The sequence below is a fragment of the Capra hircus genome, chromosome 9, assembly GCF_001704415.2.
Source record: "Capra hircus breed San Clemente chromosome 9, ASM170441v1, whole genome shotgun sequence".
NCBI classification, from domain to species: domain Eukaryota; kingdom Metazoa; phylum Chordata; class Mammalia; order Artiodactyla; family Bovidae; genus Capra; species Capra hircus.
In genome coordinates, this window is record NC_030816.1 from 20496048 (window position 1) to 20520519 (window position 24472).

A 24472-nucleotide genomic window follows, 5' to 3' on the forward strand; every position below is an offset into this window, starting at 1 on the left:
CCAAATGCTGGCCAGGTAATAAATGTATAGACTCCATTTTGGCACACTGGTCCTAGAGCAGAACTCAGGGGTCAGCAAACTATGACCCATTGGCCAAATCCAACCTGCACTTTTTTTTTTTAATAAAGTTTTATCAGAATACAGCCATGCTCATTCATTCACACACATACTGTCTATGGCTGCTTTTGCACTACAAAGGCAACAGAAACTGCATGAACAGATAGAAAAAGACTGCACAGCCTGCAAAACCTAAAGTATTTACTATCTGGCCTTTGACAGAAAGTTTGCTGATCTCTGCTGTATAAGAAACCATTTCAAATATTCCTGATTCATTACAACACAGATGATTTTTTAAGTTGATACAAATAAAAGTACTTTATCTGGCTTAATGTCAAGGAAAACAAAAGAGCAACAAATGACTGCAGCCCACGTAGAACACTGTATTTACCTGTATTCTGTCTTCAAATAATGGTTACCTCGTTCCAAACACGTTATTAAATCTGTCATAAACAAAGACAACTGCAATTAGCAGACTGAACAGAAGTCAGGACACTCATGTTCTAAAGATTTCTTTTAAAATGAAACAGTTTCGGAAAAGTATTTATGTATTCTCTAGTTATCTGAACTTTTCTGTTTAAAAATAAATAAAAACTGACACACTAATCCCAGGATTTCATTAGTTGCCCCTTCATCTTTCTTTTCTACTATCAATGATGGTTCTTCACCGTTTATCCAGTGGATAGTAACAGAATCTTTTTCCAACCAAAAAACAACGTTGGTTCGTTACTATTGACTACACACCTACAAAGATCATGTACCTTCTACTGGCAGGTAGAAAACAATTTCAAGAGCCCATGTGGTTTACAGAGAAGGTTCAGGAACATTTTAATTTGACAGTTTATCTAGTGGCGTTTAGCTGGAACACAAAGTGCCTATCAGCTTTGATCAATGAGGTCCAAAGACTTAAAAGAAAGGTGCTCTCTGAAGCAACTTACAGAACTGAACTTATACTAAGAATGGAAACTCGAAGATGCTGTGGATTTGTGTGCTTTTAGATGCACTTACAATAGTTTCCAAAATATATTTGCTGCAGGAGTTCTTTCCTTAATCTTTTCAGTGGTTCTTAGGAAGCAACCTATGCCAATCACTGGCCATGCAGGGGCCTGCTAGGATTGCTCAGATCTGGTTGGCTGAGCAGGAAATAAATGGAGTACCCTGTTCCCAGAGTTCTTTCTGCTACAGGGAACTGAGCAGAAACTGTGGGCACGTCTGAGGCCCTGGAGAGGCCCTGGGCTGCACGGAAATGACTCTGGAGTTGGAGACCTGGAACAGAGGCCATGTTTTCCTTCCCCATCCGTGTTCATGCTCCTCTTCTCTCCCGCTGATGTGCAGCTTGATGAACGGGGCACTCGGTGACAAGCATGTGCTTGTCATGCTCCCAGGCTGGTGTGCTGGTGTGTATGAGGGCTGGGGCAGGGGGTATCACTGGTTAAAAGGCTTGTCTCCTGGACTAAGAAGGGGGTTGGGGGAGAGCTCCAGAGAACAGCCAGACCTCAGGAGGGTCAGGTGCATATCCCTAAAGATACACAATCCAAGCTTTCTTGGAAAATTAAGTCAACCCTCTCCCATATAAGTCAGTGATCAATCTAACATGTGCTATGAAAGTATTCAGTTCAGACCTAACTAAATACCTATGAAGATACTGTGTTCTTCTCTTCCCTCACATCTCAATTCTGATTCTGAGGTCACAGTTCTGTCCAGAGATGATGACTAGCAAGAGGAATTCTAAGACAGATAAAGGTTTACAGATTTATGCTGGTTATTCCGCCATACCTGGATGGTCACTGCTCGCATAGGTTAGCAAAAAACCCCGCCCGGAAATGTGGGATCCACTCTCAAAGCGCACAGTTACTTCATTGGTGTTCAGCAAAAGTTCTTTGGGCATAGTCATGCTTCCACAATACGGACCTGAAAACAAAGCATGCTGGTGGCTCATTTCAAAACTTAGACCAGTACAAAGAATTTGCTCATGCATTTCTCTTCCTTAAAGGTCAAATTTACCAAACCACACACACATAGGATTATCATCTTTACCAACTGAAATTTTGCTTTGTACTGAGACTGAGAGGCAGAGACTGATGGTAAACTTAATTACACAGACAAACCGGGGCGGGGACAGTGGCCAACTCTAGATAGGCAACGGGCTGGAAGTAGTTGATTTAATCATGAACAACCCGAAGTATAGGTTTTTATTTTTGTAAGAACACTACTAACTAAAATCAAATATATTAGGGGACTTCCCTGGCAGGCCAGTGGTTAAGACTCTGTCCTTCCAATATGCAGGAGGCATGAATTCAATCCCTCATGAGGGAACTAAGATCACCCGTGCTGTTCAGTATAGCCAAAATAAAATAAATAAATTGTTTAATAAAATCAAATATATTGGGGGCTTCCCAGGTGGTGCCAGTGGTTTAAAAAAATAAAATCCACCCCAATGCAAGAGACGCAGGTTTGATCCCTGGGTTGGGAAGATTTCCTGGAGAAGTAAATGGCAACACACTCCAGTATTCTTGCCTGGAAAACCCCACTGACGAGGAGCTTGGCAACTCCAGTCCATGGGGCCGCAAAGAGCCAGACAAGACTGCGCACGAGTGCACGCACACACACAGATGTGCCAGACAGTGAGGACGGTGCTATTACACAAGTGATGTTCCAGGGGCCTCCTAAGTGGCTTAAAAGGAGAAAAAAAACAAAAAGTGAAAGCGTTAGTTGCTCAGTTGTGTCCGAATCTTTGTGACCCCATGGACTGTAGCCCACCAGACTCCTCTCCTCTGCCCATGGAATTCTTCAGGCAACAATACTGGGGTGGGTTACCATTCCCTTCTTCATGGGAATCCTTCTGACTCAGAGATCGAACCCAGGTCTCCTGCAGTGTGGACAGATTCTTTACCATCTGAGCCACCAGGGAAGCCCAAATTTGCTTAAAGTATGGTCTAAATAATTGTGTCCCAATCAAATTCATATGATGAAATCCTAATGTCTGATGACCTGCCTCTTGAGAAACCTATATGCAGGTCAGGAAGCAACAGTTAGAACTGGACATGGAACAGCAGACTGGTTCCAAATAGGAAAAGGAGTCCGTCAAGGCTGTATAGTAGAAACGCTGGGTTGGAAGAAGCACAAGCTGGAATCAAGATTGCCAGGAGAAATATCAATAACCTCAGATATGCAGATGACACCACCCTTATGGCAGAAAGTGAAGAGGACTTAAAAAGCCTCTTGATGAAAGTGAAAGTGGAGAGTGAAAAAGTTGGCTTAAAGCTCAACATTCAGGAAGCGAAAATCATGGCATCTGGTCCCATCACTTCATGGGAAATAGATGGGGAAACAGTGGAAACAGTGTCAGATTTTATTTGGGGGGGCTCCAAAATCACTGCAGATGGTGACTGCAGCCATGAAATTAAAAGACGCTTACTCTTTGGAAGGAAAGTTATGACCAACCTAGATAGCATATTCAAAAGCACTACTTTGCCAACAAAGGTCAATCTAGTCAAGGCTATGGTTTTTCCTGTGGTCATGTATGGATGTGAGAGTTGGACTGTGAAGAAAGCTGAGTGCCGAAGAATCGATGCTTTTGAACTGTGGTGTTGGAGAAGACTCTTGAGAGTCCCTTGGACTGCAAGGAAATCCAACCAGTCCATTCTAAAGGAGATCAGTCCTGGGTGTTCATTGGAAGGACTGATGCTAAAGCTAAAACTCCAATACTTTGGCCACCTCATGCAAAAAGTTGACTCACTGGAAAAGACCCTGATGCTGGGAGGGATTGGGGGCAGGAGGAGAAGATTTTTTGATCTTTAAGAGTGCTCATAAGCACAGAAGATAAGCAATTAATACTAAATCCATTTTTGCATAATAAAGTAGAATGAGAAGCTTTTTCAAAATTAAAGTGAGTCATTACTGTGCTTGACTTTTGCAACTGATTCTCAGTTTTAACTACATTTCAAATTCATTTGCACAGGTTAAGTGAGATACTTGCTTTGCAAACCTAACAACAAAGATGAAATAACTAGTTACTTGTTGCTATTAATAAGTCAAAATATTTTCCTAACCCATATTTACTTTTTCCAAGAAGAAATAACAACATGAAGGCTTATCCGAACAGTGATGTTGACGCCATACCGATCTCTCCTTTAACTTCTATTACATTCCAACAAGTTCTAACAAAAACAGTGAGGAAAAGCAAGTCTAAATTGATCATCAGTGGGAACTTGACATTTTTCTCGTTGAAGTATATTTGACATATAACACTAATTTAAGGTAGACAACACGTTAGTTTGGCGTCTTTATGTATTTTAATACGATAGTCATTGTAGGGATAATTAGCATGTGCACTGCCGTTAGTTGCTCAGTTGTGTCCGACTCTTTGCAACCCCCTGAGGGTCCTCTGTAGCCCGCCAGGGTCCTCTGTCCAAGGAGTTCTCTAGCAAGAATACTGGGGTGGGTTGCCATTTCCTTCTCCAAATTAGCATATCTATCATATTACTTATCATTTCTTCTGAGTGGTTGCAACAATTAAGTAGTAGTCTTTCAGCAAGGTGATGATTACAATAAAGTATTGTTGTCTGTATTCACTAAACTGTGCATTAAATCTCTAGGGTTTGTTTGTTACTCACTGCAAGTTTTTTCCCACCCTCCATCCCCTGGTAGCTACCATTTTGCTGTCTGTTTTTATGAACTGGTCTTTTCTTAGATCCCATATGTAAATGGAGATCGTACACTATTCGTCTTTTTCTATCTGACTCATCTCACGTAGCAATATGTGCTCAAGGTCCATCTACGTTGTTGCAAATGACAGGATGTCCTACTTTCTCACGGTTGAATAATTGGAGGGTTTTTTTTTTTTTAGATTTTCATGGAACAATTGAAAGGAAAGGCCGCAAAATCATAAATACTTTCCATGTATAGATAAGAGTGCATGCCATCATGCTAACTTGCTGTGCAATACATATTAATTTCCCAAATCAAAAACACACAGTAAAACTCTAATTTGGCTGCATCCCCCGCAAAGTCCCAGTAAACATTTCTAGAAGAAGTTCAAAGAAAGATAATGTAAACACACACATCCTTTAATCACCCTTAACCCACCGATACCATCCTTCCCACATTCTCATTGATATGCTGCAAAAACATAACTAAACCTTAGCAGGGATAGGATATGTCCTGCCTATACAAGTGCCATCATTAAAAGTTATTTGATAGGTTCATCAAGGCACAGCCACCACACAGCAGGAGGCAGCTTTAGTCCAGAGCAGGGAACTGAAGCTGGGAACCGGCTGCCACTGCCTTTGGCAAAACATTCAAATTATTGCCTGTCTGAAGGTCTGACAGATAAAGATTCCATTTCACAGACTTAAGAGTTAATACCTGCATTCCTGGGGTTAAAAGGGAAAAGTGATGGAAACAGAAAAGTGTGACTGGCAGTGAGAAGGAAAAATAATTAATTAGAAACCACAGAAGGATCCTAGAAGCCTATCCTAAGTTCTCTCTTTCAGTTTTTTTTTTAACTACTTAATTTATTTTAATTAATTAACTTTTTGGCTGCCTTGGGTCTTTGTTGCTGCGTGTGGGCTCCTTCCAGTTGCAGAGAGTGGGGGCTGCTCTCTACCTGCGGTGCCCGAGCTTCTCACTGTGCGGGCTTCTCATTGCAGAGCGCAAGCTCTAGGCTCATGGACCTCATGAGCTGTGGCTCGTGGGCCCTGAGTGTGGGCTTCAGCTGCTGTGGCACACGGGCTTAGTAGTTTGGCAGCATATGGCATCTTCCCGAACCAGGGATCGAACCCAGGTCCCCTGCATTGGCAAGTGAATTCTTGACAACCGAGCCACCAGGAAGTCCTACGTTCTCAGTTTTCAGCCAGACTCCCTTGAGGATATCTTTTTCTACGAAAGACTTTCTCCAACCACACCTGCCCAAAAGAGGTATTTACTCTTGGGTACTCTCTGTCTCAATTTTTAAAAAGGATCTACACCTGTATTTGAACAATACACGATGCCAGTGTCATTGGAAATGCATTAAGAGCTCAGAGGTGACTTCTAGCTTTGGCTGTGGTTATATTCTCTTCCTGCGCAGTGTTCCTAGACTGGTAAAACTGCCTCAATTCCCATTCAAGGCTGAACCCTAACCCTTTTGAGTGGTTCTTTAGAACTCTAGCAGACCCAAGAGCAAGCCTCACAATCTGCATGGATGTTTGCTTTACAACTGGAAGTGCTGTGTGTTTCACAGAACTTGGACTTGCTGTCCAACTCCAACCTCCTCCCTACCTCTAGCCTTGTCTGGGAAGCAGGTTCCATCTTTGTAGCCACAAATTCCCATCTGACTGGGAGACAGCAGAAAGGCAGTTCATCAAGTAGTAAGAAAATTGCGAGAAATAAATCCTTCTACCTTTTGTGGTTTGTAGTGAGTCACCCTGGATTGTGGGAAAAGCCATCAGTGATACCAAATGGAGGAGCATTGTGGCGTTTGGCACCAGACATGAGGCCAGGAGCTGGCAGACAATGGACTGACTCCTTGGACAAAAGGAATAAGGGCCAGGAACCCTAGGAGCTGCCTGCTTTGAGCACAGTGGGCCAGTTCCTCTCAGCACATCCCCTGTTCCACAAGCAGCTGAGAGGGGAAACCCTTTATCTTCCCACGTGTGAATAAAAGCAAACTGTCCTACCAGGAAGAATGAACTGTCTGCCTGGAGCCAGCCCTCTGGAATCTCTGGCAACCTGACAACCCCTGCAGCAATTCATCCTCACGCTCCATTCTCCATGGCCTGTCTGCCTAAGTTTCCGGATACAAGGCAGTATTTTGTTTAATAACTGTTCCAAGTCATTTCAGATGGGTTTATGCTTTTAATCTTGAAACTGATGGCACTAAATTATTGTTTCACCTGTGAAAAGATGTGTTTAAAAGATGCTATGCATGCTGTTAAAAGAAACCAAAGAGGAGATCTCTCCCTCTCCAGATCCAGGGGTGAAAACAGAGACCAAATGAAAAACTAACTTGCCGGAGATTTGTCATAAATCAAATCGAACAACCACCACCAAAAAACTCCTAAAAGCCTCCATTAGCCTTATGAGCACCATCTTACTCACACATTTAATTTTTCATGGCAGATAAGAACATGCCGATGAGATGAAGTGATGCTCCCTGGGCAAGCCACTGGCAGAGCCAGCCCACATGGTGTGCCATCGGCCAGCTGCCACGCAAGTGGTACCTGATGTGGCCCAGATCTGGGTGTAGAGACGCACTGATAAAACAATCTCCAGGAAAGCTGCAAATGCCACCGGACTTCTGTCCATTTTCCATTTGTTTTTTTTGTTTTTTTTGTTTTTTCCCTGTGCAGTCAAATGGCAGGGTTTGTCTTTGCTAGCTAACTGCAATAGGCCACTGTACAAAATTACAGAATTTTCAGGGCCATTTTCTTTGAAAAGGAGGGAAATTTGCATAAAAAAGGGATATTCCTGGACTGTGCCATTAAAACCATAGTCACGTAAGAATGTAAGTGGTATCCCTGGAGAGTTTTGGTCTCTGGTTCCCAGACAAGAAGCAGTGACAGATGACAAATGAACCAGGCAGATTCCTAGACAAAGGTGCAGCTTTCCTTGGGGCTACAGGACTTGAGTCAAGAAGAGCCTTCACTCCAGAACCTACCTAGGTGATCACTTTTCACCCAACAAAAGATGGCAATTTGCTGAAATGAATCACAGTGTATCTCTGGGGAAGTGCTTGAGGAAAAGGAGAAGGAAGAGGCCAATATCTTTTCTCCTTGAGGCTTATGGTTATGTTAATGAGACATCTAGCATGGAACATTCTGGCTGACACAACTTTTTTAAGAGATACGTTTTATTTGTATTTTTAAAAAACTTTTGTCCATGCCACGCAGCATGTGGGAACCTTAGGGCCACAACCATGGATGGAACCAGCACCCCCTGCAGCAGTGGACTGCCAGGGAAGTCCCCTAACTTTTTCACATGCTTACAATTCTTTCTGAATTCTATCTTGATATAAAAGGCAAAACAAAGCAAAAGAAAAAGCAGTCCTTCTTAAGCATTTCCACCAAAGCCGCCTCAGTGATAGAAGAGAATGCATTTCTGGGGTGTGGGAAGCCCCAAAATAATTTTCCAAAAGCTTCTTCATAGGGTTTTGTTTTATCTTCAGAGAAGTCATAAGAATTCTGCATTCTCCGTAATATGGCTTTGAGACATAAACCATGTATAAAATAGAGGTTGCCAATCTTGCATTTTTCTCTAACTGGAATTTTCTTAAATCAACAGAGAAGTCATAATGATTAGATCTTATTGCAATATGCCAGATACATATCATTCTAAACTATTATCACAGAAATCGTGTTGTAGTTATGAGTCAAAACACTCAGTATTATTTCCGACTTTTCCCATTTCTCTTGTTCCTGGCGTAATATAAATATTAATGGCTGACTTCACATTGTTGTATTTCTAACTCACTGACAATGGTTAAAAAATACTGGGGGTGGAGGTGGGAGTACAGGAAATGTAAGAGAACAATTCTGGAACTTCCTGGGTTTTCCATAGCCCAAGTCATTTAGCAACACAGCTAATTTAACCGACTATAATTAGGTTCACTGACCATGATGTCTCCCTTAATTTTTTAACTAAGAAGTGCTTTTTTAAGCCTTAAATTTATACTAGCACTCTGCATGTGAGTGATTTCTCAAAATTCCATTTGGTTCTCAGGACACCCACCCCTAGGGGAAGGCCTGCAGAGGTTTCCATTTCTTCCAGCAAATAATGAACAAGAATTACAGTTCACTTCTGCACAAACCATGAGATCAGATAGCTTTTGTCACCCTGAATGGGAATGGCACGGTGCTTAAGAATGGGGTCCCTAGAGCCAAATGTCCAGATTTGAATCCGAGATCTCGCTAAGTGATTATAAGCAAGTGACTTGACCTCTTTGAGCTTCAGTTTCCTTATGTGTGGACGCTAATAATAGGCCCCCTCTTACAGGGCTATTATGAGGGTTAAGTGAGTAACTCTAGAGCCCCAAAGCCCAGTGTACAGCACAGCTGAACGCTCTATTGCAGGCACCTTCTATACAGTTTCATGGTCTTTTGTATATAATAAAAGTCCTAAAATTGTAGGTAAATTAAGTCTTTCTTTAAATGCAGAACAGATGTTTATTGATAGAGGAATCTTATTATAAATCTTCCTACAGTGTGAGTAAAGATACTCAAATTTATAAGCTTATAGACTTTCAAATGTATGTTTGCCAAAATCAAGCTGCATGCAATTTGATTCATTAAATGTTGATTGAGAGTCTGCAAGTGTAAGATTATGACAAGCAACAGGGGATGATCAAAGGATGAATCAAATGCAGTTCCTTCCTCAGGAAACCCCATATCAGCTGAGAGGTTAAAACAATGATCTCCACCTGAGACTGGTGCTCCACTGGAAACCAACGTGAGCCCAAGAGGAGTATCTGGAGCTGCTGCACATCAGAGGAGGCTGTAGAGTAACTAGCATCGGATTTGCTTTGTCTTCACACTGTGTGTGTGTGTGTATGTGTGTGTGTGTGTGTGTATGCGTGTGTATGTGTATGTGTGTGCATGTATTGTGTGTGTATGTATGTGTGTGTCTGTGTGTGTGTGTAAGGGGCAGAAAAGCAGACGGAACAGGAGAGGGACACGCGGAAAAAACGACAGCATCAAATGTACTGGACATGAAACTGTGTGATGTGTTTCTTTGGAAAGGGCATAGAGATGCGAAGACTCAGAGATGTGGCTGAATGTGGATGGGGAAGAGAGTGAGTGAGCCAGCCTTGAACACCAAGCTAGCAATTATTGCCTGTAGACAGTGGGGCGCACAATTAACCATTTTTGAAATAAAGAAAGAAATTATCATAACAATATTTAACAAGATAATCTTAGACGGCCTGGAGGGAATGGAGACTGGTGAAAGAAAAGAGGAGAAAATTAGGAAGTTTTTTCTATAAGAAATAGACATAAAGATGTGAACTGGCAGTGGCAGTGGGAAAAAAAAAACAAAAAACAATCCAAACTGAATGAACTATGGGCTTAGGGAACATGGGTTCTCTGCTCATCTCATGAAGCTGGATGGAGAAAAGCTGTCCATGAAGCTACTTCTGACTCAGGAAACCCCTGCCACAGGCTGGGACTGGTGTGGATAAGCTTGGGTTACCAGGGATGCACCAGGAGGGGTAGATGGCACGTCCTGCTGCAGCTTAGCCTCTTCTGGCTGAAAGGAGAGCGTGTGGAGTAGCAAGAAGGACAGACATGTTAGACAAACAGTAGACTGTGTTCTAGCCCACTGAGGAGAAGGAGCAGGTGGAGAGGGAGGCGGGAGGCAGGAAGAAAAGGGGAAGGAGGGAGGGAATGATGATGGTAGCTAACGCTGACTGAGTGCTGATTATGGGCCATACATTGTACTTTAAAGTTATATATACAAGTGCTTCAATCACCCATATGTGGCAGATATTGTTATTTTGCCCGTTTTGAAGGAGGGAATATGGAGACACAGAAAATCAAGGCCTTTGCTCAAGGTCAAAGTAATTTTAAAATAAGCAGTAAAGCAGGAATTGAGTTAGGCAGTCTAATTCCAGAGTCTGCACTCTTAAGCCCAAGTGAAAACTCTACACAGAAACAGACGTGTTCATCTCAGTCCATGCTGAAGACCTGGTTTTATTGAAACACAGTGACCTGGGTGTGGAAGTCTATGAAATTCCATCAGAACAAGGTCCTTTGAGATCCCAAGGGACCAATATTCCCACCAAGATTCTTCCAGCAGGTCCTTAGGAACAGCCCTAAACTACCCACTGTGGGAAGATCAACCTTCATGGAAAACTGGGACCTAGTAAATCTTGAAATATCAGGAAACAGAAATGACAGTTGCTCTGTGATCCCCACAAACAGTGGTGGCAGAAACAAACCTCTGGGTGACTTCCTTGTGGTCAGCAAGACTGGAAATGGAACTTAACATTAAGTTCCAATACACTAACTTAACATTAACTTAACCTTAACTTAAGATTACAGGGTGCCCAACAAGTTTTCAAGTTGAGAATAATGATCTTTAGTATGAATCCACAGTCTTCCCTCTTCAGTGTCATGAATAAACAACATGAGACATTTCATATTTTAAATGTAGGTATACTGGTACAACACAATGCCTGAATCAGCACCTACTCTCCCCACAAGTTCAAGATATTTTACTATTTTATACAACTAACATTATTTTATATCACAAATATAAAAGGGAGGAGATTGAGACTCAGCAGCAATCTGAACTGAACTATACAACTAAATGCTTCATGAACCCGAATGGATTCTAGACCAGGAAAGGGACATTGCTGTTTCTTCTGAAGGAAGTCTCTGTTACTTTGGCCTCAAACTGAAATGCAAAATGCCCTCAGTAACAGTGAAAAAAAATCTCCAAGAAAAGTATATTACTTCTTAAATTTTTTTTTTTGGCCAGATATTAGTACACATGATCTTAAAAGTCAGTATATATGTTTTATATCCAAAAATGTTTATAAGTTTAAAAGTTTATGTCTAAAAATATCTTGAGAATCATACTCTCAGGTATGGATGTGAGAGTTGGACTATAAAGAAAGCTGAGCCCTGAAGAATAGGTGCTTTTGAACTGCGGTCTTGGAGAAGACTCTTGAGAGTCCTTTGGACTGCAAGGAAATCCAACCAGTCCATCCTAAAGAAATCAGTCCTGAATATTCTTTGGAAGGACTGATGCTGAAGCTGAAACTCCAATATTTTGGCCACCTGATGCGAAGAACTGACTCATCGGAAAAGACTCTGTTGTTGGGAAAGATTGAGGGCAGGAGGAGAAGGGGACGACAGAGGATGAGATGGCTGGAAAGCATCACCGACTCAACGAACATGAGTTTGAGAAAGCTCCGGGAGATGGTGATGGACAGGGAAGCCTGGCATGCTGCAGCCTATGGGGTTGCAAAGACTCAGACACGACTGAGCAGCTGAACTGAACTGAAGAATCATACCTCCTTCTTAACATACGTTCTAAAGCAAGGCTGTTAAAGTTGTTGATTCCTGGCTGCTTAAAGAGTATTTTAAAAAGGAGAATCCGTGTCTTAACTCAGCCATAGGTATATAAGTGCACTCTTCTAATTGACGTTGGATCTGAAATATCAGCCATAATTATTATTCTTGACAAACAGAAGAAGAATCATCCCACCTTGTTTGTATCAGGTCTCTCAACAATCAGTGAGCTCAGGTGTATATTTTGCTTGATCACTGTGAAAGCTGATGTGGGTCACACCTGTTTACAGTACATTTTGCTACCATGAATGAAAGCCCTCAAAGTATATGCACCAAACCTTTAAAACAAAATCAGTGTGGGGTGGGCGGGGAGAACCATTACAAATTAAATGCATAATGATTAAAAACTACAACCTCAGCTTATTTACAGCGGTTAATGAATCACATTCCAACTATGTCCACTCTTGGCAGAGCTTCCAAACATGAAGGCCAGAAGACATAATTCTCTTTCAAAACATTAACTCCACATTTAAAAGTCTGACAGTGTTAAGTCTTAAAATCTCTTGGCAATGGGTTTTAGCAATTTATTGAAAAAAATCTGAGCTGGATAAACCAAAACTATTTAGCTGTTTCAGCCACACATGTAGCTGTTAGAGCCCAGTATACTGGAATTGCAGGCCGTATTGCAGAGCATGTGTTTCTACCCCCACTCCCCCGCAGTGTGCACTCCCCTCCAGGTGCTGTGCGTCCCTAGGACCCTCCCTCCACAGTCTTGGGGCCACACTGGCTGCAGAGGGGCCTCACCTCCTCCAGGGAGCAGGACAAGAGCCCCACAGGAAAGCCCATTCCCTCAGCTCACCCAGGCCAACAAAGCACTCCAGCCTCCTCTTCCTTCTTGGCAGATGCCAGGAAGTTCAAACTGACTAGGGGACTAAATTAAAATATAGGTCTAAAGTCAGTGATCTTAGTCAAAGAAAATCTACTTGTTTTTATTAAGAAACAAATGTTTATTAAAGAAAACAAGAGTCAAGGGAAGACAAAATACACCAAGTTGAACCTTCTAAAATCCTCCTCCTGACAATTTGCTGCAGTTATGTTCTCACTCTGTTCAGAGATTTTTTCTATTATTATAACATTACGATGTGTTCATATTTTACCTAACACTACATCATGGCTCGGCGGTAAAGGATCTACCTGCCAATGCCAGAGAGTCGGATTAAATCCCTGGATCAGGAAGATCCCCCGGAGAAGAAAATGGCAACTCACTCCAGTATTTTTTCCTGGGAAATCTCATGGATAAAGGAGCCTGGTGGGCTACAGTATGTGGTGTCACAAAAGAGCTGGACACAACTTAGCGACTCAACAACAACATCATCATAAGCAGCTTTCCATGTTAACTGTCTTTTTGACAGACAGCTGTTTAATATTGCAAATAAGTATTACATGCTTTGCTTAACTGGTTCCTTGCCACTGAACTTGCCAATTCACATTTTAAACCATTTATTCACAGAGTATCTACTATATTCAAATCACTGGATGAAACATTTTAAGTACAAATATATGAACAAGCAGCTTCTCCGAGAATGCTCTTCAGAATTATTATACAAAGACACAAATATATAGATGCAACATATATGTATATGTACGTGTATACCCGCTCTATGTGGCTCTGAGCCATCTAATTCTTTTAAAATATGCTTATAGGATTGAAATATTCTAACTTCCTTTCCCTGTATCCCTTTTATTGCTCATTTCTATTATTCTTGTCTACTAGATTTGCCTTATTATGACTGATCAAGAAATCTTTAAAGCAGTCTCAAAATAAACTAATTCTAAGCATCAATAAGTATTTTATTTAAGAACATCCCCAACCCAAAATATTAACTGCACTTGTGTTTTAGGCGAAATTGTTATCTGATGCAGTACTGGGCGAAGCCGCCTGGGAACGGCAGTGGAGCATGAGGCTTTCTTTGGGTGTTGGGACTTGGTGAGAAAGAGACATCTGAAAACAGATGTTTTGAAACCACAGAGACATAGACATAAATTTTCCTTTCATCCCTTAAATGGCTGTGTGATCTTCAGCATGTTGGTTGAAAAAAAAAAATCTTGGGAACTCCCTGACACAATGATTAGTGGTTAGTTAGGACACAATGATTTCACTGCCAAGACCCAGGTTCAGTCTCTGGTTTGGGAACTAAGATCCCACAAGCTACACAGTGCAGCAAAAAAAAAAAAAAAAGAAACAACAAATCTCACCATCCTCAGTTTCTCTGTTTGCAAAAAGAAGTTAATAGTAATAACCTTGCAGGGGGGAATTTGAGGATTCCCGAAAATCTACCTAAGGCCAAACCTATGCCTGGCATACAATGAATGTACTTATGAATATATGAGCATATATTTTGTTTTTAAAAAACAAACACAACTATGTAGGAAAAAAATCTAAAAAGAAAAATGAATTTACTGGGCTTTATTGAAATGAATGGCAATTCATTACTCACTTCCAAGTGAAGTGTCTAACTCTTGAAAATTCAAGAAGCTAGAAACGTGCATTGGAGTGCCCTGATGCCAACCATGATCACCTTGTAACCCAGCTCCCAAAATGCAGTTAAATGCTCGTCACTCAGTCATGTCCAACTCTTTGAGACCCAAGGACTATAGCCTGCCAGGCTCCTCTGTCCGTGGGATTCTCCAGGCAAGAATACTGGAGTGGATTGCCATTCCCCTTCTCCAGGGGATCGTCCCATTCCAGGGATCAAACCTGGGTCTCCTGCCTTGCAGGCAGATTCTTTACCATCTGAGCCACCAAGGAAGTTCTCAAAATACAGTTAAATCCCAGGCTTTTCCTCTTTTCTGTTTGTGAACATACATCAAAAACGCATGGGAAAGACACATCCATTTTCCAATCGTGCTTCAGGACAATTTGCCCCCCTTTCTAGTTCTCACCTCAGCCAGTAAGCTGAGACCTAAAGCAACAGAGACGATCAGACTGCTGCTCTGTCAGCTGGTGGAATTAACTGTTCATCTTCAGGGAAAGTAGATGCTTCCCCAGAGAGACGAGCTGTAAGAAAGCTGTCCTGGCCCTGTAGCACCTTCCCTTGCATTCTACATGGGAGCTCTGACCTCAGTGTCCCCTTCTGAATCTGGAGGCAATGTCCTGGCTAGTGAGGGGTTCCCTAAAGAGTGCCTCTGTAAATCAATACACCTGCCATTACCAGAGTTACCGAATAGTCAGTGCTCCCAGCACCCCTGGAATTTGCATTTTTCCCCTTTGAGTCAAACCAGAATTAAAAACTTGCAACTTATTAATTGCAATTTAATTTTATGAAAGTCTTTTCACACTGTTCATGGGGTTCTCAAGGCAAGTATACTGAAGTGGTTTGCCATTCCCTTCTCCACTAACTGTGGTGCTGGAAAAGACTCTTAAGAGTCCCTTGGACAGCAAGGAGATCAAACCAGTCAATCCTAAAGGAAATCAACCCTGAATATTCACTGGAAGGGCTGATGCTGAAGCTGAAGGTCCAATACTTTGGCCACCTGATGTGAAGAGCCGACTCATAGGAAATCTTTCCCTGATGCTGGGAAAGACTGAAGGCAGGACGAGAAGGAGGATAAGATGATTGGATGGCATCACCAGCTCAATGAACATGAGTTTGAGCAAACTCAGAGAGATTGTGATGGACAGGGCAGCCTGGCCTGCTGCAGTTCATGGCATAGCAAAGAGTCCGACACAACTTAGTGACTGAACAACAACAAATTTTATGAAATCGACCATCTTTACTGGCAGAGTAACTGAACCATCATTACAACGGATACTATTCCCAGGCATTTAAAAAACAAAACAAAACTTAGGTTTTTTTTCCCTCCATGCTACTGCTGCTGCTAAGTCGCTTCAGTTGTGTCAGACTCTGTGTGACCCCACAGACAGCAGCCCACCAGGATCCCCCGTCCCTGGAATTCTCCAGGCAAGAACACTGGAGTGGGTTGCCATTTCCTTCTCCAATGCATGAAAGTGAAGTTGCTCAGTCATGTCCAACTCTTAGCAACCCCATGGACTGCAGCCTACCAGGCTCCTCCGTCCATGGGATTCTCCAGGCAAGAGTACTGGAGTGGGGTGCCATTGCCTTCTTCATTTCCTCCATGAGGGCTAGATAAGTTTAGACCTCTGAACAGCCTCTGGTCTGGTCTGGGTTTTCACGCTGGGAGGAGGCACCACACTGGGAGGCATGCAGAATCTCTGGGTGCAAAGGTAAAGACAGACCAGAAAGCTGTGTGCTTGAGAGAAATTACCTATGAAACTAGCAGGTGGACAGAGTTTTGCTTAAAACCTGTATCATTTTCAGAGTTGTATGCACAGTGAATTCCAGAAAAACTCTAACCTCAGAAGAACCTGTATATGAGACTGTTTTTGTTTTCTAGTCATCTAAATCCAAGTTGTTTCCTTGGGCTAAGGACTGTAGGATCACTGTTAATGTGAGTTCAGACACCAATGTGCTAACAGCATATTAAAACCACAAAGAGCTTCATATCAAAAGGTTACTCTGAAAACTGTCCTTTGCACTTGCCATTCCCCTACCCAGAAAACTGACCGTAGACATAGGTGTACTGTGCCTTCATTCAGCCCACTTGGGTAGCTGCTCAAATGCGCTCTTGCTGGAGAAGGCTTCTTGACCATCCCATCTGAACACAAACACACTCAGAACCAGACTCGATGTCATCTTAGGATGACTTCCTTTCCTTATTCCTTGTTTTTCTTCCTCACTACCTCCCGTATTATAGATGCATTTGTTTGCTGTTTTCCACTTGTCCCTCCACCGGTGCAAGCGCCACGAAAAGAGGAACTCTGTCTTTTCACTGCTATATCCCACCTAGACCTTCACAGAGTACTTAAACACATGACCACTGTTCATGCGTCACATGAATGAATGGACTGCAGATATTTTAGCCAAATGCTGCACATCTCCAGTTCTCTTCCCAGCAAGACATAAACTCAGACTAAGCTCCTGAGACCCACACAAAATGCTAATACTTCCTCAGCTGTCTTTGTTGTGGCTTATAAAGCACGTGTATCCATGTGAACTACCCTGAGAGTCTACAAAGGGCAAGTTTTTCTTCCGATCTCCCCAGGCTGTAACACACCACTTGCCTCCCCGCCACATCTCAAGTTTTCCCACACTCGCAGAAAGCGAGAGCTCTTTTCTTACCGTATTGATCAGAAGAGCTACTGAAGAGAAGGTAGTCAGAGGCACAGGTCTGGGATTCAATATCCAAATCTCCCAACCTCAGAATCAATCTCTTCCCCTTCGGTACTGTGATCGTCTTTTCACAAACAGTGTGATTGGGGTACGTCCCTGGATAATTTTTAGATGTCATGGTGCCACTGTCCTTATAGGTCACCATGTGCCCACAGCCATCACCTGGTAAAGAAAAAAAGGATACAAGAAGGAAGTGAAATGAATTCTTACCGAGAGCTGAGAAAGTTCACTATAATCTTCACATTATGTACTTTATTCCTTCTATGAAGAGAGACAGAAAAGCTAAAACTAAAAATTGCTTTTATTATTACACAGTATCTATTATTCCAGGTTATTTCATCTCTTGTTTCTCAGCTTAACCTTCTGAACACTGTTGATCAAAATGTTTCATGTATTAGCATGGTAAGCCTTTTGCAAACACATCATTTAATCAAATTACTTTTTCTAGTCATCGATTCACCTACCCATCCACACTTGCACAGTGGGCCCTTGGCATTCACAGATTTGCCATTAGTGGTTTTGTCTATTAGCAAGCCAATGGTATGAAACAATTTGCAACTGAGGGGAAAAAAATACCACTCATTTTGGGGGTAATTGTCCTGATTAAATGGGGTCAGGCATGTATGGATGTGATAGTTGGACTGTGAAGAAGGCTGAGCACCGAAGAATTGATGCGTTTGAACTGTGGTGTTGGAGAAGACTCTTGAGAGTCCCTTGGACTGCAAGGAGATCCAACCAGTCCATTCTGAAGGAGATCAACCCTGCGATTTCTTTGGAAGGAATGATGCTGAAGCTGAAACTCCAGTACTTTGGCCACCTCATGCGAAGAGTTGACTCATTGGAAAAGACTCTGATGCTGGGAGGGATTGGGGGCAGGAGGAGAAGGGGACGACAGAGGATGAGATGGCTGGATGGCATCACTGACTCGATGGACGTGGGTCTGGGTGAAGTCCAGGAGATGGTGATGGACAGGGAGGCCTGGCGTGCTGCGATTCATGGGGTCGCAAAGAGTCAGACACGACCGAGTGACTGAACTGAACTGAATGCAAAATGCTTCTGGAGAATCTGAGACTCATGCTGAGTGGACTATCTTTAAGAGCCTGTCGTTCATTGTCCTGTTATTGGGGATTACAATCATCCCACATTCATATCTCAGTAACAGCCACAGATTTGGAGGCTTGGAGGCTTCCCAGGTGACTCAGTGGTAAAGAATCCGCCTGCCAATGCAGGAGATGCAGATACAACCCCTGGGTTGGGAAGATTCCCTGGAGGAGAAAATGGCAACCCACTTCAATATTCTTGCCTGGAGAATCCCTATGGCTAGAGGAGCCTGGCGGGCTACAGTCCATAGGGTCGCAAAGAGTCGGACACAGCTGAGCACGCACACACGGTAGACTCAGGACGTATTGTGAGTTTCGTGCTTGCCACCTGCCAGGCATGGCGTTGTTGGAGACACATACAAGCAGCAATGGCTGTTCACCACTCAAAGTGAAATGGGAGACAGTCACATGCTCAGCTAACTGTAATTCTAGCTGCCCCTGCCATTGCAGGAGCTTAAACAAAGTGCCAAAGAGGGCAAGAAAGGATCTATTTCAGTGAGTTCTCACTGCTTCACTAAAATAAGTAATTCTCTCAAGGTTTTCTGAATAGGGAAGTTTAATCAACTGACCAACAAGTTGCTCCAGTAAATTAAAGCAACCGAGTTATCCGACAGCATGTTAAACTCGGTGGGCTGCAAGATTCAGGAGCATGCATTGAATTCGAAGCACAAAATGCCTATAATTAGTACTTTCAGAGAAACAAAGCCAGAATTTTTGCCCTTGGCCAGAGGGAGAGAAAGCAGAAGTCTGTAGGAGAAGAAACTCTCTGTGTTGGTAACAGAAGGCAGACCAAAGCCTCCTATAGCAGAAGGCCCAGCTAGGGCATCATGGGAATCTGCAGCCCTAGGCACCCTTCTTCCTTCTCCAGCCTAGCCCCTACTGCAGGATTCATCTGGGGCCTTCTTTTATCCCACTTCCTTCTTGCCCTGAGGCTTGCAGCCCAAACAGTGACAGTTGCCATTTAGTAGCTCAGTCATGTCCGACTCTGTGACACCATTGACTGTAGCCCACCAGTCTCCCCTGTCCATGAGATTCTCCAGGAAAGAATACTGGAGTGGAGTGCCATTTCCTTCTCCAGGGGATCTTCCTGACCCAGGGAAAGAACTCGGGTCTCCTGCACTGGCAGGCAGATTCTTTTACCACTGAGCCACCAGGGAAGCCCAAAATGGGATTGGAGGCCTCATTAAAATAAGGGGTGGGAGAATCTGTGCCAAACCAGCAGTCAAGGTCCAGGGACAGCCCCGCCCAAGCGAAGAACTAAAGAGCCCTTGATGAAGTGAAAGAGGAGAGTGAAAAAGTTGGCTTAAAACTCAACATTCAGAAAACAAAGATCATGGCATCTGGTCCCACCACATCATGGAAAATAGATGGGGAAACAATGCAAACAGTGACAGACTTTATTTTGGGGGGCTCCAAAATCACTGCAGATGGTGACTGCAGCCATGAAGTTAAAAGGAGCAAGCGACTGAACTGAACTCAACTCTCAAGATTCCAAGCTGGGAGGCTGGACTGGGGGAAAAGCGTAAGTGTTAGTTACTCTGTCGTGTCTGACTCTGCGGCCCCACGGACTGAAACCCACCAGGCTCCTCTGTCCATGGGATTCTCCAGGCAAGAACACTGGAGTGGGTTGCCATTTCCTCCTCCAGGGGATCTTCCCCATCCAGGGATTTAACCCAGGTCTCCTGCATTGCAGGAAGATTTCTTACCATTTTAGCCACCAAGGAAGCCTTGGATTAGACGAGAGTTGACCTAAAGAAGCAGGAAGTTAGTTCCAAGGGGAAATGGAGATAGACAGCTAAGATAAAACTACTCTGAAACCTGGAGGTCTAGGCAGAAGTTGTGGAATTTATATGACTATGTAATAGAGGCCCACAGAGGATTTTGAGAAGAGAGATAATGAAAGAGGTATTTGAAAAAGACTCCAGATAGGAGCTAGAATGCAGGAGAACCATAGAGCAGGAGGAGGGTTAGAAATACCGTAGCTGGGATAGGAAGGGAATGAAAACCAGGAGGAAGTTCACAAGAAAAACAATCAATGGACTTGGGTTTCAACCTATTATAATGGGAAAGCCAGGAGGAGAAAAAAGCAACATTGAGATTTTGAGTCCAGAGATGATTGGAACACTGAGGCTGATAAGACAAAAAGAGAAGCCCAGAGGGCAAGCAGTTTTGAGGACAAAGGCTGTAAGTTTGGTTCTTAACGCTTGAGGTGATAGCTGTAAAGTATATTTCTGGATGCGGGTTCAATCCCTGCTTTGGGGAGATCTCCTGGAGAAGGGGATGGCAACCCACTCAAGTCTTCTTGCTAGGAAATCCCAAGGACAGAGGAGCCCGGCGGGCTACTGTCCAAAGGGTTGTAAAGAATTGGACATGACTTAGGAACTAAACAAAAACATATTTCGGAGCTTTCTGTCAGTAAGTACAAAATTGTTGAGAATTAAACGAAATTATACTAGAGCAATGCAGATGGTACAGAAGCACATAGGGAATGAAGTTTTGATTTAAAACTTGAATTAAAGAAATGAAGTGCCAGTCTATGTTTGATACAGAATACAGGATGCTTGGGGCTGGTGCATGGGGATGATCCAGAGAGATGATATGGGGTGGGAGGTGGGAGGGGGATTCAGGATTGGGAGCTTGTATACACCCTTGGTGGATTCATGTCAATGTATGGCAAAACCAATACAGTACTGTAAAGTAAAATAAAGTCTAAAAAAAAAAAAACCTGAATTATTTACCTGCTCTTAAAGGCTTTAGTGTAAAAAAAAAAATCTAATGCATAGTTTCCCTTGGAAACCAGAAGACACGGCAATCACACCAGCAGGCACTCTAGCTGTCCTCTCAATACAGACAGATGCCCTCACTCCCCACCAGGTCCTGGTCACTCATTTCCATGGCTCACCTCACCTCGCCTCGGAAGGCACTGATTTTGAGCACTCTGACAAAACAACGCTAAGGCAACTAGTGTTGCTGTTGTTAGTTGCTCCATCGTGTCTTGTTCTTTTGTGACCCTAGGGATTACAGCCCACCAGGTTCCTCTGTCCAAGGAATTTCCCAGGCAAGAATACTGGAGTGGGCTGCCAGTTCCTTCTCCAGGGGATCTTTCAAACCCAGGGATTGAACCTGAGTCAGAAATATGGCTATCACCTCAAACGTAAGAACAAAACTTGCAGCCTTTGTGCCCAAATCTTCTTGTCCTCTGGGCTTCCCTTTCGGTCATATCAGCCTCAGTCTTCTAATCATTTCTGGACTCAAAATCCCAATGTTGTTTTTTCTTTTCCTCCTGTCTTTCCCATTATGATTAGTCAAAATTAGAGTCTGCTGATTTTTTTTTCTTGTGAACTAGTGTACAATTCTGCATATAAATGTACATATAAATAACGCTAAGCCACCAAGATATCACTGGTCAAACATTTAAATGTCCCTTTTCTTAGTACTATGAAACTCTGCTTTTATAAGAGAAAAGAGAGAATTTCCTGGCAGTCTAATGGTTGGGGCTCTACGCTTCCACTGCAGGAGGCTCAAGCTGGATCCCTGGTCAGGGAAATAAGATCGCGCGTGCTGCGTGGCATAGCCATAAAATGAATAAATAAGAAAAAGTGAAAACTTTTCCTAGACGACATAGCTACATATAAAATGAGGATCAGTGTCAGGTGAATCAGCCTGTACACAATTACTGTATTCTAAGTTTTAAGTGACATGTCACGACAAAGGAAAATCCCAGGGGGTCACTTTTAGTCAAGGCTATAATTATGCTTCTTTTCAATGCCTTCTCCTCTAAAGCCCGAGAGGAAACTCCTTTCACCCAGTGACTCTGGCAGAACAGGAGCAAGTTTTAGTTTTCAACACTCCCATCTTTACTTGACATGGGAGATTTGTGCCTTCTTGGGAAAGTTTTCCCTTTTCACAATCTAGCAGAATGAAACTAGGTCTTTGTTCTCCCAAAAAAACCCCGAAAAGAACTGCTAAGTCCTAATTCATTAGAAAAGCAAACAACTGTCATCAGAAGTTGCAATCTCACTCTTACCTATGGAAGACTATGTATGGCGTTTTCTGGGGCAAGCGCTAATATAGTAAACTAGTTAGTAAAGCTAATATAGTAAGTATAGTAAAGTAAATATAGTAAGCTAATATAGTAAATATTTCATGGATATTGATGACATCAGGAATTTTCAACCGACCGTCTTTCCATAGTTTTGATTACTTCAAAGGACTAGATAGAGTTAACAATACTATAGTATATAATTGGAAGTTGCTAAGAGAGTAGATCTTAGATGTTTTCACCACAAAATGGAAACAGTAATTACGTGAAGTGGCACCAGTTGTAAAAGTTAATGAATGCTATGGTGTTAAATAACTTTGAAATATATAAATATATAAAACCAACTCATTGTAGACTTAAACTTGCACAATGTTATATGTCAATTATATCTCAATAAAGTTGAGGGAAAAAAAGATATGTCTAAGAGGGACTAGGAAGTGCCTAGGGAGAGAAAATGCCTATGGTATCATATACTGAATAAAGCACAGCATAAATAAAGCATATGGTATCATATATTGAATAAAGCAAATGAGAACAACAGATAAACACTATTCCCACGACCTCATCTTACCACTGTCACTTAACTCAGAAAATCACAAACAAGGAAGATGTCAAAAGTTGTTTAAAAGTCTACTAATTCATGTTCCATATATAACGTATTAACTTCAATATTGTGGTCACGATATTATACTACACTTTTGCAAGATACTATCACAAGGAAACTAGGCAAACGTACACAGCATCTCTTTGTATTATTTCTTACAACTGCATGTGGTCTGTGATCATCTCAGAATAAAAATTTCAATTAAAAAATTGGAAAAAAAAAAAACCCAACCCTATCAGTCTGATTAAATTTGACTGGCAGTGGGTGAAAACAAAGGTGCTTTTATTTCCTATTTTATACTTTTTGATACTATTTAGATTTTGTGATCCTGTATGCTCTTCTACTTATCTTTAATTAAATAATTTATAGAAGCTTGCATTAAAAAGGTCACTACAGAATGATAACCAATAAAGGAGAATTTTTGTTCCAAAATCTTTTTGTACTAAATCCACTAACCAAGTTCTCATATTTGTCTAAGGAGCATGGAGTGTTGAGTTGGAGAGGGTCATAATGTATGACCCAGTTCACAGATGAGAACTCAAGATGTACATGGACTTGCCTTAAAGCTATTTAACCAATGGTGGATGCCAGATGACTATTTCAAGATGATCCAATTCTAGAATCTTGAAAACCTTTTTGTCTCACCTCTTTATTTTGTAACATAAGGGTATTTGTGTTTAATTTTGGAAAGCTACCTGCACTGCTATCTTATCAGAGCTCTCTTTAGAGTCTTTCACAACATCTATTAAAATGAACAACTTGCTGATAAGATTATCTGGCAATGGTAACAAATAGATGGCAAATCATTGGGTAGAAGGTAGAGGAAGAACTTCAAAATGAAAGAATCAGGCAGGGCAGCATCTAAACTCACTGACGGATCTCAGCATGGCTACACGAGACCATGAGATGTCACAAGTCTCCTGACAGGATTAAACGTGCTCTACACACCTTCACATGTACTCTCTCATCAGAAAGCAAAACATGCAAATCACTAATTGAATCTCACCAAGACTTTACATCTAATTTCAGTCCACAGGAAACACAGAGGGTAGAAACACAAGTGTACCAACACCATAAGGAAGTCATTAGCTGAATCCAGGCTGCAACATTCTAGGCGCAACTGACCCAGTTTCTTCAACAATGAATTGTACAAAGAAATGTTTTAAAAAGTGTTTTAGATTAAAGCAAACTTAAGCACCACAACAACCATGTGAATTTTATTTGGACCATAATTTGAAAAAACCAATCTTACCAAACCATTTTTAAAAGATTACTGGGGGTGATCTATAGATTCAATGCAATTCCTATCAAATTACCAATGACATTTTCCACAGAACTGGAGCAAAAAAATTTTTTTTGTTTAATTTGTATGGAAACACAAAAGACCCCAAATAGCCAAAACAATCTTGAGAAACAAAAACAGAGCT

The 24472-nt window shown here is 42.1% G+C and overlaps 1 protein-coding gene across 1 annotated transcript in view; it reads right to left on the reverse strand.

The window, feature by feature from the left end:
• The window catches only part of DCBLD1 (discoidin, CUB and LCCL domain containing 1), a 75276-nt gene that overhangs the window by 28999 nt on the left and 21805 nt on the right, over window positions 1-24472 (reverse strand). Inside the window, exons 2-4 of the mRNA XM_018053023.1 lie at window positions 17249-17461; window positions 1834-1968; window positions 449-500 (exon numbers count right to left, since the gene is read on the reverse strand). Coding sequence (XP_017908512.1) covers window positions 449-500; window positions 1834-1968; window positions 17249-17461 — 400 coding nt within the window. The remainder of the gene's footprint in view (window positions 1-448; window positions 501-1833; window positions 1969-17248; window positions 17462-24472) is intronic.